The sequence below is a fragment of the Tinamus guttatus genome, unplaced genomic scaffold (assembly GCF_059628265.1).
Source record: "Tinamus guttatus ecotype Peru unplaced genomic scaffold, ASM5962826v1 Tinamus_guttatus_pri_ptg000308l, whole genome shotgun sequence".
Taxonomy (NCBI): Eukaryota; Metazoa; Chordata; class Aves; order Tinamiformes; family Tinamidae; genus Tinamus; species Tinamus guttatus.
The window spans coordinates 1,599,076-1,615,438 of record NW_028288842.1 but is presented as its reverse complement, the minus strand read 5'-3'; the positions used below and the strand labels follow the sequence as shown (position 1 = coordinate 1,615,438).

At 40.3% G+C, this 16,363-nt stretch overlaps 1 protein-coding gene across 15 annotated transcripts in view; it reads left to right on the top strand.

Moving 5' to 3' along the window:
* The window catches only part of C2CD5 (C2 calcium dependent domain containing 5), a 59,363-nt gene extending 52,047 nt beyond the window's left edge, over positions 1 to 7,316 (top strand). For 11 of the 15 annotated variants that reach the window (XM_088528367.1, XM_088528366.1, XM_088528361.1 and 8 more), the window contains 5 exons: positions 1,611 to 1,661; positions 2,648 to 2,749; positions 3,602 to 3,792; positions 5,853 to 5,999; positions 6,593 to 7,316. In XM_088528367.1, coding sequence (XP_088384493.1) covers positions 1,611 to 1,661; positions 2,648 to 2,749; positions 3,602 to 3,792; positions 5,853 to 5,999; positions 6,593 to 6,724 — 623 coding nt within the window. In that variant the 3' untranslated portion in view covers positions 6,725 to 7,316. The remainder of the gene's footprint in view (positions 1 to 1,610; positions 1,662 to 2,647; positions 2,750 to 3,601; positions 3,793 to 5,852; positions 6,000 to 6,592) is intronic. The other 4 variants (XM_088528363.1, XM_088528364.1, XM_088528359.1 and 1 more) reach the window with 2 other exon arrangements.
* Positions 7,317 to 16,363: the final 9,047 nt, after the last annotated feature.

Sequence of the window (16,363 nt, the reverse complement as noted above, 5' to 3'; positions counted from 1 at the left end):
TAAGCATACTTGCCATAAAATCCCTTTCTTGCTCTGCTGCTAATCTCAAATTACACACAGGATTGACTAAAATATGCATGCAACCACATGCAAGCACAATAAAATCACATATTGTAATAGGTAAACCATTAAAAACAGCTTTGATCCTAGAGTTTAAGAAGTATGTATAAGAAAGCCAGAGGGGTGGGAGGAAAAGAAAACAAGGAGTGAATAAGATCCTGCTGAATTAATTGACAAGACGGATATGGAATACAGCATGACTGAGCCATCTAGTGAAACACAGTGACTGTCATCGGTAGGCATCCTATAGGAAAGGTGTTGGGATGTTGCAGATCACTCAAATATGCTTAAGGATTGAACTAGTGTCACTCAACGGCATGAGTCCATGGGAAATGTGTTGGAAGAAATTAGAGTTATCAGGAAGCCTGGAAATACTCACCAAAATAGACAACTGGAGTCAAGAGTGAAGTTTTTCCTTCTTGACACTTTTTTTCTGTTTATAGTTAAGCCAACATTGGGCATGTTTTAAGGGTCAGTTTCACACAAAATCATAGAACCACCATGGCTGGAAATGACCTTCAATGACCTTCAAATGACCAGCCAGAAGCCCCTCAAAATCGTATAATTGGCCAGTGGAGTTTTGAAGCAGTATAATAATTCTCCAAAAATATTTAGTGTTTGAAAGATTGCTAGTGATTGAAACTTCTTCAGAGAGTATATTTTCCATGGTACTTTCCATGGTAGTTTTTGGTTAGAAAACTTAGGTGTTTCTGTAAAGACATGAATCATTTGTGAAAGGAAGTATTCTCCGGGTAAAGGTCTCTCAGCAGAGAAAGGAGTTCAGGGAGACTGCAAATTGATGTTATATCAGCAAGTCAAGTCACTTACTCATTTTAATTAGTAGATTCCATGATTTTATAAAGAGACTGCTCTGAGATCCACGTATATTGTCAGAATTCCATGTTAGGATAGCAGCTGTCAAGAGTGATGAAATGAAAAACAAGGATTCACACCCAAACTTTTTATTTGGTGAAATATCCTCATTTTACCCTTCTTTGTGTATTTTCAAGTGATTCTCATTGCTAAAAGCTGTAATTGCAATTGTAAGCCTGGATGGCATGATCCTATTTTTTAAGTAGCAGTATCTACAAATTAAGCCAAAGTTTTTGTTGCGAGTTTTTTTCTTTTTTTTTTTTCTCTCTCTCAATAAATTACTGCAGTTTCATGTTTGCAAGCAGCTTTAGAACTTTCAAAGGCCAGGGGACATCCCAAGCAGGGAACCATTGTTAGCACTTCCCTCAACTGGTAGCTGTTCTAGAGGCCTTGCAGTAAGGTGGGGGTGTTCTCATGTGTTCAGGCTCGAGCAAACGGGTAGTGATGTTGCAGCTGAAAACCAAGCTCTGTGAAGACGCCTGAGAATGAACGAATTTAATATTTCACTATGAGGGGGAGTTATGTGAGCAAAGGTGCTTATTTTCTTCTGATCTAGATTTTTTTCTGTTATTTTACTCTTTAAATTTGTAAGAAGAAAATTGTTGCCACATCCTACCAAACTCTGCAATGAATTGTGCTTGTACAGTACCTGAGTGAAATTCCTTTTGTCTTAATAGAGGTCCTGGAGGGTGCAAGTTCCCACACAGGTATTCCTGCTACACAGAGAGGTGAGTTCACCTAATTTAGCCATATGCCAGAACAGAATGAGCATTCTTGAGATATTGGTATACTCTTTTTGGATATGTCTTAATCCAGGAAGTGTTTACTAGTTAACTGAGAATGCATGCTCTGATGTGGCTTATTGATATAATGATATTTTGATTTTTTTTTTAATTGCAAAATTCAGGTTTGTTTAATAATAACTGTCTCTGTCAGTTATAACTTTATCTGCCAGAAAATAAGTTTTTGAGAGAGAACTTTTTTGATATTAATATCAGTCATCTTAATTTGAAGATAGCATGTGCTCCTTTTGTTTCTTCAGGATGGTGTTTTCAAACCCTTTTTTTAAAGATATACAAACACCCCTGTAAATAAAGTCATAGCAGAAGCAACTAGTTTTCATTGTCATGATAATTTGGGGGGGGGTCAGGGGTGGGAGAGGTTGGGGGAAGGACAATGGCATTTTTTAAGGGAAATACTTTCCCATTTAAAAACAAGGTGGTGTTTCAGCTTGTGACCCTTATCCTAGTCCCCGAGACCTTTTTGGTGTGCCAGGTTAGTTATTGATAAGAATGTTTAATTCATGGTCTGCAGCTCTTTATGGAAAAAAAAAAAAAACAGGGCAAAATAAAGTTAAACAAGGCATAAACAAACATATAGAAACTAGAATTTACTACCTAACATCAGACTAAAAAGAAAAAAAAACAAGCCTAGCCTAAGGCATTAATGACTGTATTTGCGTGTTTTTTCAGTGCCGAAGCCCCAGTCAGGCAGTTGGTTCACAGAGGTGCCCCCTCCAGAAATCGGTACACTGCTGTGGACGAGCGCCCACACCTATTCTGTAACTTTTCCTTTCGACAGACCTGGAAAGGGATGTTCATTCTCTCTCAGGCACAGCTAATTGCTTCCTCAGATGGAGCATTGAGATGAGCAAGAGACATCATCCATATTTTTTTCTTTGTTTTTTCTTTTGTTTTTCTGTCTGTGTTTTCAGCAACGTCAGTTGATTACAGTTCCTTTGCAGACAGATGCAACAGCTGGATAGAGCTCATTAAACTGAAAGCTCAGACCATAAGGCGCGGATCAATTAAGACAAGTAGGCGGCTGTTTCTACCACGTTATGATAATCTGAGACATATCTCTGATTTCCCAGTGGTGAATAGTGGAGTTCTCTGCCCAGCAGTAGTCCACTTGCAGGTCAAATGTAGAATGACTATCTGAGTGTGAAAAGTGCAGACATTCTTCATGTCTGTTGTCAGCTAATACAGGGATGATGATCCTAGCATCATAAAGAGCAAAATGCAGTATTTCTGTTCACTGTTCGCTTAGTAAAAAATAGTTATTGATAAATGTGTACGGCTACTAATTATATAACATGCACTGCATGGATGTAGGTGTATGTATGATCTTGGAAAATTATTGGTGAGAAACAGGAAGCAATCACCAAGGTGACAGTCAAGGCAATGGTCACTAAATTAGCAAGTGGTGAGTTATTCTTCAGTAGTTCTTTGGCCACAGGTCTGACTATCTTGCTTAAATTAGCAGAAATTAATATCTATTTTAATGGAAAATGCTGCACTGGGGAAACACAACAACTTTCACACTCTTCTTATGATAATTTGTTCCTCCAGCAGAATATGTATTTCCAAATGTTCGCACTTTTTTCTTTACCTTCACCTTATAACTGATTGTTGTATGTGCAGCTACTCGCCTCAATGTTTTCTTTTGCAGGAATGCCACTCTTCCAAATAAATTCCATTTCAGCTTTTTGTCTCCTTTTGCATGCACTGCATGGTAATTTCCTTTCTCACATGATATGGCTGAGCATCACAGGCAGCTGAATGTTGTCACCAAGCTATTTGGAAACCATAAAGAAGAGTTGTTGTGTTTTAAGAAAAAGTAACCTTTACGTGGTAGTTACTTTCTCTTTCTTTTCTGCCTTTTTTAGCTGCCTCTCTTGATAAAGCAAGCCCGCTGGCTGAGGGACACTTACGGCACCGTTCTGCTCCATCATGCACCAATTCCACCGTCTCTGTTGTCAAGATGACACCTCTCTCTTTTTTACCTGGGGCAAAAATAACCAAATATCTTGGAATAATCAACATGTTTTTTATACGAGAAACTACTTCTTTGCGTGAGGTGAGCTGCACATTGGAATTTGGCACATTTTGTTAATTACAATAAACGAATCAAAATACATAACCTGGTATAAACGAAACAAAATACATAATCTGGTACCTGCAAAGGTTTGAATTGAAGCAGGGCACAAGAGAATCGAGGCATTATGACTTGAGGCTAGGGACTGTTGTGCTGCTTTTCTCCTAAAAGAGCTGCTTTGGGCATTTTGTGCCTTCTCAGCAGCAAGCAGCTGGTGGTACTCAACTGATTAACTCTAGTCCTGATCTGGGCAATAAATATTGCCCCAAGCGTGCCAAAATCCAAGATATGTTTCTTTAAATTTTCCTGACATTTTTTGGGAAGTAGCTGCATCCTTCTGCAACAGTTTCTGTTCCGGAAGTGAAATGCACCTCTGGTCTGGCTTGTCAGGGCTGAAGCTGGGATGCTGTTGGTGCTAGTTACACATGGGTAAAATTAGGTAGCAGGCTTAATAAAAATGATCAGCCTTCATAAAAATGCATTAAGTAGCTCTTTGTAGAAGCTTTCGTCAGACAAACTTCTCATTCGGGTTTTGCAAATTACATCTTCTTGTAAGATGAGCAATCTGGGTGAAAATGACATTTTTTTCAAAGGATAGGACCTGGGAAATGGTTACATGGCAGTTCCTGTTCTAAATGCACTTTCTGTAGATACAAATTAAATGGGGATCTGCGAGCTTTGTGACTCTGATTTGATTGCGGCAAATGTAGATTGCTCAAGTGTTTATTCAGGTCCTGCATGAAGCTGGGAAGCCTGTGCAACGTCTGTGGTGCTGTCAGTGTGTTATTTTTAAGACCTGGGGCAGATAATTTAAATTATTTCAGCTAGGTAAGCTGAGTCACAAACCACTTCTAGTACTAGCTGCACCGTATTGCCCTGAGGCCATAACAGAGTCAAAACACAGTGGTAATTAACACCCAACTTGAGCAATTTATTTCGGAGTCTGAAGAAAAATAATTAGCAGCATTTGTATAATAATTTTCGTTACAGAATTTTGAAAGTGTGAACATCTTCATATGTGCAAATATATATAATGTGCTGTGCTTCATTTTTCAGTCTAATTTATCTGTAGTTCACACACATACTAGTAGTTCAAGTTCATCTTTCTTACATCACCACTTCTACCTGCTTGACTCATTTGCTGCAGTGGGGCACATACATGGGCAGTCTGCTGCTCTTGCCTTTCAGTTTCCTGTTCAAATCTTACTGATCTTTGGGTCCAGTGGTGAGCTCTGTTCCATCATTTCTTTCTTCAATCCTTCCTGGTCTTTTTTTTCCCTAAAGTGGTTGCCCCTACTCTTCCATAAGGAAGAACTATGAAAAACCGCTCTTGATTGTTTTCTTCTCCTCCCTTCACTCCATTTTGAATCTCCCAGTTCACAGCCAGACATGCAAAAATTCTTCACAGCATGGTCAAGTCAAAGCAGTACTAAGAGTGTGATGGCTGGAAGCTCTCTTGGGCTTCATGGGAAGAAAGCTCTTTAATAGCTTGCTTGGCAAGGGACAGAGCAGAGTTGGGCTCTTCCTTTCTCTACAGTGAAGGGTGAAAACTAATGGCAGTCATTAGCAGCTATGAAGTCACGCTGACCAAAGGTGATGGGAGGCTCCTACCTGTCATTTCCTGGAAGTTAACTCCCTTTTCATCCTCACTGCAATAGAAACTGTACCTGCTTCCCCACTTTCAAAAAAGTGATGGGAGAAAATAGCCTTACACAGGGGCCAGAGGAATATTGTATGCTCCAGCAAAGCTGCGGGAATGTCTGAAAAGTATGGGTGAGTAAATGTAGTGTAATGACTTCAAATAACAGTCAAAAATGAATAACCGAGTTTTTTCTTAATTTCACCCAGTAGATTCCGAGAATCTGATTTTAAATAGTGACCCGTTAAAGAGTGTTTCTGTATTCCTTGGAGAGGAGTGTTTAAATTCTGGGCATGTTCTGTTGGACTCACTGGAATATTCAGCCGGTAAACTGCAAGAAACATATTCAGCATCTTATAGTGACACTTAAGTGACATGTTTTGTGTATTTTCTTCCATTTTAGGAGGGTGGTGTCAGTGGTTTTCTCCACGCTTTTATTGCTGAAGTGTTCGCAATGGTGAGAGCCCACGTGGCAGCTTTAGGGGGAAATGCAGTTGTCTCATATATAATGAAGCAGTGTGTTTTCATGGAGAACCCAAACAAAAATCAGGTAAATGTGATATGAAATAATACTGCTATTATGTTTAGGATGATAGACCTGTGTATGTTGTATATGAAAAGCAATAACTGTAGAGCTGTGTCTCCACAACACTTTGAATTTCTCTTCATGTTTCTTTAAAGAAATAAAGGGCATTTTAACTCCCTCCTCCTCTCCCATATAACACGAAAATCAAAAAATGCATATTAAATACCTAAGTGGGTAAAAATATTCAAGTCACTACACTGAAGTAAATTGCAGGAAACATTAGTGTTGATTTATTTAGCTTTCCTAATGACACGATGTTATATTCATCCTTATGTGGAGTTGCTTATATATAAAATGCCCTATTTTGGCTCTAAAGGGAGAAAACTTACCAATAAGGAAGGCAGCTAATTCTGGTCTTTAGAGTATGTGAAATGCTTTCAAAGCAGTAGTGAAGGGAGATACCCAAACACTTCATTTATGGGAGTCTTGCAAGGATCTCTTTGCATGTCTGTGATCTCTGTCCACCTTTCTGCTAGTTATGTACCTGTCTCTAGCAGCTGTAATAAACACTGTAAAATATTTAATGTTCGGTAACTGCATCTTGTCCCTTTTTTCAGGCCCAGTGTTTAATAAATGTTAGTGGAGATGCCGTCATCTTTGTACGTGAATCTGAATTAGAAATGTTACCAGTTCAGCCTTCCACAGCGGTTTCTCAACCCACAAGTTCTGGAGGAGATGTCACAACATGAAGTCCAAGAAAGTGAAATAGTCTCTGGCAAATATAAAGATTGTTTAAAATGTGGGAATTTTAGGTTTGCATCTTCAAAATCGGTATTTTGCCACATCATTAATGACCAAAATCAAAGACAATCGCTGCACTTTGTTTTTCAACTTTATGTAATAATCAGGGCAGGGTATTGGCAGGGATACTCTGATTCTGCTTTTGTTATTATGGGCCCCTTTCAAACACAAACAGAAGCTGAAACACTGATAATGGAAGTGTGAATTAAAATTGACAGCAAACAGAACTCTGAAAGTAAATAAAAATGTTACTGCATTTTAAAATGTTCAACAGGACCCAGATGAGCTATAATTCCTAACAGTCTCAGAGTTTATTTATTAATTCTGAGATCTTAAAAAGGGAAGATAACTGAGATGCCTGTATCAGCCACCACTGTTCAAAGAGCAAGAGGTTTTTGGGAAAGTTAATAAAAAGTGAAATGAAGTCTGGACTTGTCTTGGATCATAGGGTTTGGAGAAGAAGCACCGAAAATATCACAGTTTGAATTCTGCACACTGAAAAAGTTTTCTAACTCTTTGTGAACTACTGAATAGTTTTTGTTGTAAAACATTACTTTTAAGACTTGTTGGGCAGTGAAATGTGGGTTAGGTGCTATTATTAAAAAATATATTTTTATTAGGGCACAATCTTCTTGCAAGGTTGATCTAAACGAGGTTCTGTATACAAAGATATAATCCTGTAATCCTGCAGCAAGTTGGCAAAGCCTCGCTAGTAGAGGCTAAAGGATGTTTGTGATGTTTGTTTCTGCAAGTTGTTCTTGTCCTGCACTGTAACTGGGAAATAAGGGTGCTGCGCCGAAAGACAAGTTTTCATTTCCAGCAAATCTCTGAGACATTGATTAATATAAAAAAAAAAATGCAAACATTTGATTTGAAGGTGCATTCTTAAGTAAATCTGAAAGCATCATCTGTGGAACTTGAACAAATATGTAAACTTGAATGTAAATACTCGGCTTAGTGCTGAATTGAAGCAATGGCATGATTATTTGTTAAATCTTAATTATTTCATTGTAAATGAGCATGAAAAATCATTCTTTGCACAATAAATTTATGTATAAAAGTCCTTGCATTTTATATTTGTAATAGGTAAATGTGTTTAACGGATGCATATTAAAGATGTCCCACCCCCCTTCTCAGCAGAGCATTTTCTGTCGGGTGTTACGACATTCTTGTTTGAAGGTCAGAGACTTCATGAAGTGACTTTGTTTAAAGTGCTCAAATTAGGTGCCTGCTGGAGCACTACTAATACGTTGTAACCAAAGCTGCCAGTGATGAAAGGGCTGTAGCTCTCCTGATGATTTGGGAAGGCAAATCCTTTCCCCTTGATGCTGATGGCCAAGTAATGACAGACCTTCGGCAGGTCTTTCCTCTGGTGTGAGAAGTTGTTCCCGGCATAAGGATTCTAGATCACAGTATGGCCTGAAGTAGTCTAGATTTTTGTGGCTTCTCTGGAAATAGCACTAATGCCATTTTTTAGTTTCCAGCTGCTTTAAAAAAAAAAAAAAAAAACTACTGTCAGGGCTCTTATTAAACATAGATGAAATGTTAATTTTACTCTAATCATTGTTCGAGGAAAGACTGATACTGTTTTTAACAGCCGCTAGTTGGGATTTAGAATTTCCTAGTTGGTCCAGCTAGATCAATGTACTCAGTAGGAAGTAGTTTGGTTGTTCAGTTTCCCCTTTCATGGGTGAAGGTGAAAGGGATAGGTGTTCATGCAAAAGATCGGTCATTTGGAACATGTTGCCAAATACATCTCTCAAACTAAAAAAAAAAAAAAAAGTGTAAACATATACTAACTTCAAGGAACTATTTGAAAAGGAAAAGGGAGGTGATTTTGTGCCTGCTGCTTGCAGTGCAGTAGTTGGAATGGAATTCAGATGTCCTGATCTGCTTTGTCACTAGGTTAAGTAACTTGGCAGCTCTGTGAAATGTTTATTCTTTGATGTAACTGACAGACAAAAGATCCAAGCAGGCACTGAATCCTCTTGGTGTGCTAGTGAGGCCAGCATGCTGCTTGCAACTGCTCTACAGAGAAAAAAAAATGGGCAAAATGGAGAATATTCCCTTGGGCAAAGAGGTGCCACCGAGCTCTTAGGTCTCTGTGAGATGAAGACCCCTCTGCTGGAGTAGGTGGCAGAGTGTGCGGTGGCCAATGTCTTGGAAGGGTCCTGTGTACAGCCTCAGTTTCACTAAGACTTGCTACTGGTTTTACTAGTTCTGGAGTATACAAGGTTGGTAGCTTGTGCCTCTTCTGTGGTTTCACATTGATCACATCAGCTTGGTTTTCTGGTTCATCTCGCCTAACTTCAGTATCAAGAAGCAACTGTTTGTTTTGCCACTGAGATGTTTTCTGTAAAATGCCGGAAAGAAGCGTACATTTCATCTTTTAGCTTAACCCTAAGGGGACTTGGCGAGCCACCGCAGAAAGCATTTCATTTCCACACTTCTTTTCCAGGGTTTCTACATTTATCCTTCAGCCTGCCTGGTGCATGTTAGCCAGTGGATCTGTTTCTTGTGTTAATGCATAACCTTCCTTCTAGATGCAGCAGTTGAGGAAGGGAAACCTAAAACACTAGCTAAAATTTTAAGACGTTAGTGCAGAAAGCACTTGCAAGGAGCTGCATGTCTATAGCTTAAGTTGATTCATGTTCTTTACTGAGCTCAGAATGGCTGAAAACCCTAACTGTCTTGTGTAGGCACCTGGTTAGTTAATGACTTGCCGTTTCAGTCACAACATAGGACATACAGGTGAGAATCATGGAAATGATTCTTACTGAAACAGAGTAGCAATAAATGGAGGATACTCTGCTCTCCAACTCAGAATGGGACTTCCAGATTTGGGGCAGCAAACAGTTTGAAATAATTGTGGGTCTAACATTACTGTTTCATCACAGGAATTTTTCAAAAAGGCTTCACATTTTAACTGACTCGCAAGTATTTAGTATAAACATGCACATTAAATCACACACCTTTATTTTTGTTGAAAAAGTGTTGTCATTAATGTGTAATGTGTGATACATACGTTTAAGTTACTAGGGAGGGAGGAGCTGGGGTGTTTGGCTGTTCCAATTGGTTTTATTAAAACCAGGTGCTTTTAATACCTCAATCAAAGAGAATCTCCACCTGGAAACGTTGTGGGACTGTGGAAGCAGCAGGGTAATTGCAGTCCTGTAAGCGGACAGTCACTTAGAGTTCGTCAGTTGTGTGGGAAGGAACCAGGCGCCCGAGGTTTTGAAGGGAGCAGTCTGTCCCGGTCTGCCCTCTAGAAGTCCCACGGGTAGATGGAAGCTCACCTATACACCGACCCCTCCTCCTCCTGCCTCCCTTCCGTGCCCAGGCATCTCCTGCCCTCTCCCTACGTGGCACCTTCCTTGCCCAGGATCCTACCAAGGGCTGCGCTACCCGCTTCTGTCCTTGCCCATCTCCGAAGGGTTTGGTTGGTGACGGGCTGTGGCGGTGCATGCGATCCACCCCTGCTTCTGCTGTGCGCAGGGGAGACGGACCTTTTGTCCGAGTTCAGGCACCGCAGGGTCTGTCCACCCTGCCCACAGGACGGCAGAGCTATCTGCATTGCAGAGCTATAATTCAGTTCTCAAACCTTTTCTGAAATTGCCGAGCTATTTATATTTTGGCTTCAGTTCAAGGCTTGGTTGTTATTTGCATGAGTGAAAATGGTTGAGAGGTGACATCAGAGTCGCTTGTTATCAAGTTGTCATAACCTTCCTCTTCTGCCTTCCCTCGTGATCCCATCCTGCCTAACACCATGTGTGTGCCCAGCGCTCACATACCTATTTACTTTACCCGTTAAAGTGCTGGGTGCAGGACGATCAGAGCATGCTGGTCTGGAGGGATCTCTTCTTTATGCTAGAAAGCTGTAAACAGGCTTTCAAACTGTCAGAATTTTACACATATTAATCGCTAACCTTACTCAGAGGCCATGCAAAGAGACTGAACCTGAGCAATGATGCTTTCAGACGGTAGCTTCTCCTGGTAGTGCCAAGGTAACATGTGCGGAAGGTGCAAGACTCTCTTGTTTTTCATACTGTCATTGTTTCTGACAGTCTCCACAAATAGCAACAGAGCATGTCTGCAGCCCTCACGATACAGGAAGAATCAGATACCTTCTGGGTTCCCAGATTGTTTTCCTATTGCAATTGCAGAAGAAGAAAGGCTGGCGTAAAGCAGGCAAAGGCAAGGGCTGCAATAAATAGAACAATAAATATAGACAGGAAAAACACGGATAATTGAGTGTCTACCAACAAAAAATTGAATGGAAAATAACCGACGGGATAGAGAACTGAGTTAATGATTCCCCAACAAGGCTGTGAGAAATCCTGAAAATACAGTGTAATATTGTATATTTTTGTAGTCACTGCAGTAATGCTTCATTCTCATGTGAAGCTTTTCATCAGTTTGAGTCACTTTGGAAAGATCTAGATCATTATCCCTACTTAGGTGCAACAAGGTGAGTCATGAGATTCTAATTTTGAATTCTACTCCATGAGTAACTACATCTTACTAAGGTAAAAGCAATGGTGGGTGGTCTAAGGTAGCCACATGACTTTTCCATTCCTTGGACTCATAGTCTCACTGTGTAAAATGTCACCGAGCAACGTCCAGTTCTTTGCTTTTTTGTTTTGTCAAAGGTAATCACTCTTTCACTACTGCTTCTTAAAGAAGAGTAGCCAGATTTTCTCACTCGGGTAGACAGCTGTGTCTGAAAAAAGCACCCCACCTGATTTAAGTCCAGTCATTGCTTCCAGATTTTGCTTCTAGAAGTCGATGAACAAATCTTTTAACATGTGTATGTCTTTGCACATGTGTGCACACGTCACACATGTATACTGCATGTGTGTCCTCAGTATGTTTCTACCTAAAAGCAGATTATTTATGCGCTTCACTCCTGCTTCACCACAGCACCTTTTGGCCACAGCAGGAGTGCCGCTACGAGGCGCACACTGTGATTAGGCAACAGTTCACACACTCACACGCTCCTGTGGATGTCACTTACAGGCAGGATCTGTGCACTGAGCTGCCTAATTCAGTCTGGGCAGAAAGAGAAACACTCGGAGTGCAGCTTCTCAGTCTGCCCTGTAGCAGGCCCTGAGCACGTTCGTTTTCTCTTCCTTCAAATGCTAACTGCTCACTCGGCCAGTGAAGCAACTGGTCTGCACCACGTACCCGCAGAGTGGTCTGCAGACGTAGCAGCGCTCCAGCTCTGCCGGGCGGCTCTGCAAATCCGAGGCTCTGAGGGGTCTGCTTTGGATCGCAGTCTGAACGTGACTCAGTAACATCACGCTACCCATGAGAAGGCAAACGCCACATGAGAAGTATGAAGAGAAGAGCCTGTGAGACATCCGAGTGGTAGCTCTGGCTCTGCCCACAGCTCCGCAGGAATGTTCTGCCTTTTTTGGAGTCCTGCTCTTCAAGAAACACGGGCCCAACACAGTGTAGAGCACTGAAGCTCTCATGGAAATGGGATCTACAAAAGGAAAAGTTGAATCGGTTGGAGTTAACGGACGCCTTCGACGCCCTCAGAGGGTGTTTCCTCCAGCTCCAACGCAGCCCGGGGAGCAGCAGCTGGAGAGGATGCAGGAGAGCAGCAGGCTGCGAGCGCAGCTCCTCCCGCAGCCATGAGGAGCGCAGCGCCCTGGCCCCCTGCCGGGGGCGTCAGCGTCGCTCTCCACCACAGGCTCTGGAAAACTGGCTGGATGTGCAACTCTTGGGACTTGCCGTGCAGGCCTTGGTGCAGGATGTGACTTAGACGATTTCCTGAGATGCTTTTTACTCCTCCAATTCCACACTTACATGGATTACCATAAACTGACATGGATTCATGCAGGGGTGAATGTAGGGAGGATGGGGCCAATCTCTTCTCATTGGTGAAGGCCAGTGACAGGACAAGGGCTAATGGGTACAAATTGAAACACAGCAAGTTCCATCTCCATGTGAGGAAGAACTTCTTTCCTGAGGGTGACAGAGCCCTGGAACTGGCTGCCCAGAGAAGTCGTGGAGCCTCCTTCTCTGGAGATCTTCCAAACCCGCCTGGATGCCACCCTGTGCCACATGCTGGAGCAGGGGGGTTGGACTAGATGATCTCTAGAGGTCCCTTCCAACCTCAACCAGTCTGTGAGTCTGTGATTCAGATTTGAACTAAGGAAAAGGATTCTCAAATATTCACTCTGGTCTGAACTACTGCTCCTAACTGCTCCTTATGTGTTCCGGTAACTTTCTGGATGGAAGTAATAGACTCCGTATGGCTAGAAACAGACTTTTTTATTTTATTATTATTTTTTTTTACAGTGGCCTTGTCTACATATAAAATGACATTAGTTAATTAATGTAATTAGACGAACATGAAACCAGTTGTTCCTGTTCTAGGAAGGAAGGCTTATTATGATTTGTCTGAATTCATTATATACTTTAGGCTTAAAAATAGACCCTTCTGGAATAAGAGTTCTGTGCTATAGCAATTAAATTAATGTCCAAATCATTTACGTTAAATTGGCACACGGAAATAGCCTGGACAGAAGTAGCTCAGATCTCAGCGAAAATATTATTTGAAATAGACATGTGTAAATATAGTCTTCTGATATTCTGCAGCCAAACAATTACACTGTCTCATTTAATTTAATGAACCACAAAGTCATTACTTCTTACAATTAGGAAGGAGTATGGGATAAACAGTTAATCTCTGGAGCTCCCTGGCTATCGCTTCACTTCAGGGATAAATTTCTTTGACATTTTTTGAGAGTTTTCAAAGAAATTGCCCAAGACATTAGGAAGTCAGACATAGCAGTTTAGAGTGATTAATGACTTCAGTGCTTTAACCATAGATTTATCTGATACCAAACAGCCACTGTGTGGAGAAAAAAAGAAGTTTGAGTGTTACTCTCTGCCTTTGCATGGAGAAATTGCCTGTGCAATGTAATCCTACGGGAGACAATTTTCTACTGTCTGTGATTCTTCTTAAAGAGAAAAAAATCTACACCCCAATGACAACCAAAGATATTTTTGGCTGGCTAAACACAGATTTAATCAATATGATTTGCTCAAATGGTGTAATTAAAATGGTGTAATTATGATATTAATTTTCATCAAGTTGCCTAAATACAAATAAAAGTGCCAGAATCAGAAGACTGAATTGGCAGCCAATGAAATACCCAGAACGCACAGGAAATATCTCAGACTAAAGTAATTTACCGATTATCAGAATGAGGAGGAATGAGACACTGGAAGAAAAGAGAAATATGACCTTAGAAGAGAAAAGGAAATCAAGTTATATACAAATTCCATTTTTGCTGCACTTAACCAGCCATGCTTATTTTTTTCCCCAAGTAATTATTCTGTTAGCCCTGGCTCTAACATCCAAAAATATCCCTCAGTTCCTAGATAATACCATTACTGTAGTAGAAAAGTGGGGGGCTGAGGAGATCTGACAGGTCTTCAGGAGCCCTTGGAAGGGTCTTCAGGCTACTGGATTAGGGGAAGGAGCATGGGAACACTCAGAACACAGAGAAAAGGATATAACAAAGAGAAGCAATAACCAAGAGCTGATATAACTTTCAGGAGTAGTGAGGTCTTAGTCATAAATTTTCAAATCATCCAAGACCTAAAAGACTGGAGAACTAGCTTTTGTGTGATGTAGGAAATTTTAGAGAATTAGTCTTAGCTGTACCATGAATGAATGAGGCAGTGAAAATAAAAGCTACTTTCTTCCTTAACTCTCCAGTTTATCAATGGGTATCAAGCCCTTATATGTGTTATTTCTGGATGTGTATAATTCTAACATGTACAAGCATGAGCAAGCGTGTTGTTGCTGTGGGAATTCTTAACCTAAAGATGAAAACAGCCTGATTTTGTGGCTCTTCCACTGGTAAAACGAACCAACGAACAAAAAAACAGTTAATGTTTGATGATTATACAGTAATGATGTTGAAAGACACAACTGGATCACTCAGAGGGTAACTGAGACAGCAACGTGCTGCACATGAAATCCAGGTTAACGAAGACATTGCAAACTAAAGACCAGTCGTCTAAAGACAAGAGATAACACAGAAGCAAATAAAACAGTCAAAATTGTGATTTATAGTGGTGAGTGATATCATAGTACTTAGTTCCAGAAATGCTTAAACCAACTTGCATTGGGCTAATTCCTATTATCTTAGAAAATGGAGACAGCTGAATAGATTGGTGTACGATTTTAGAGACCTTGAGTGCTTTACGCTACACTGCAATTTAGTTCCCGGGATTCCCTGGTGCTCCAGAGAGTTATTTGATGCCAGCATCATCCCAGGAGCAACATTCCTGAATTAATGGCTAGAACTGGGTCAACCTTGTAAGGGGAGAAGCTGTAAATATCCTAAATGCCGATTTTTTTATTGTGTTCCTCAAAGTTATGAGCTGGGAGAAAGACGATTTTTAAATAGGACCTAACAGGCACATTGAAAATCAACCTAAACTCTACAAACTTCTTGATTATTTTTTTCCAACTTGTAAGAATGTAAGAATGTTTCTATTCAATAGGAAATTAGGCAACAGGCTTGGCAGAGTCTGGTCCATAGGACCTTGTTTCATTAGAGGAGTTGGTGGGTAGTCAGTTCAGATGTCTGGCTGTTTTTTCCTGGGCTTAATGTACATATTTCATGGTTCTGGAATGATATTTTAAAGTACTGTAAATTTGAGTTGTAGGTAATTAATCCACCTGGAAATCTGACTCCCAATGATGTCTCAGGATGCATCATCATAAAATGAGTCACTGAAATTAGAGACATGCTGGGAAAATTTTGAGCTGGTCACTCAAAAATGTAGAGTCACTGAGCGGATAATGACACACAAACACACACGCACAAAACCCAAAACAAATCAAGGGTATGCATTTCTCTGATCTATGTCATGTAGAAAGATAAACAATACCTGAAGTAATCTAGATCAGTATGTCCAAGACAATAGCAAAGTCTACAGTTAAATCCTAGGACTGAAATTTGCCAGACTATATATTTTATCCTTGTTCCAAACCTATGAATCATAAAAAATGTGACCATCCACGATGATTAGAGCATCCCATATTAGACCAGTTTTGTGCTGATATTGAATGGTTTGAAGATCTAGTTAGCCATTCATACACATGCATATCCTGTTCATCCTCCAAGAATTGAGTTATCTTTATAAAAATGCAAGCATATAAAAATAAAACTCCCAACTTTCCATCGGGGAAATTATCTGCTTACTCAGCATTTATGGATTTTGAAAATCTGCAGGGGAAAAACATGCAGACTTTGCAAAATGTTTGACATTTATAATTGCTGTAACTGTAAAATAGAGCATATTGTTTGTTCCGGTAATATGTCTAAGCAGCAATAAAGTATATGTCTCTCCTCCAGGTTTCAGCTGTGGGAAGTATTTTGACAGTTGGATCCACAGCATAGAACTACACGTGGGTAGAGTTATGTTTTCTTTTTAACTGCAGAAGAGAGGCTTTCAAGTTTGTCACAAATCTTTGTCACAAATCTTTGTTGCATGAGTACCTTTTCCTATGAAAAAAAAAAAAAAACCTTTATGTTGTTTTCCTTTTCTTCAGATGG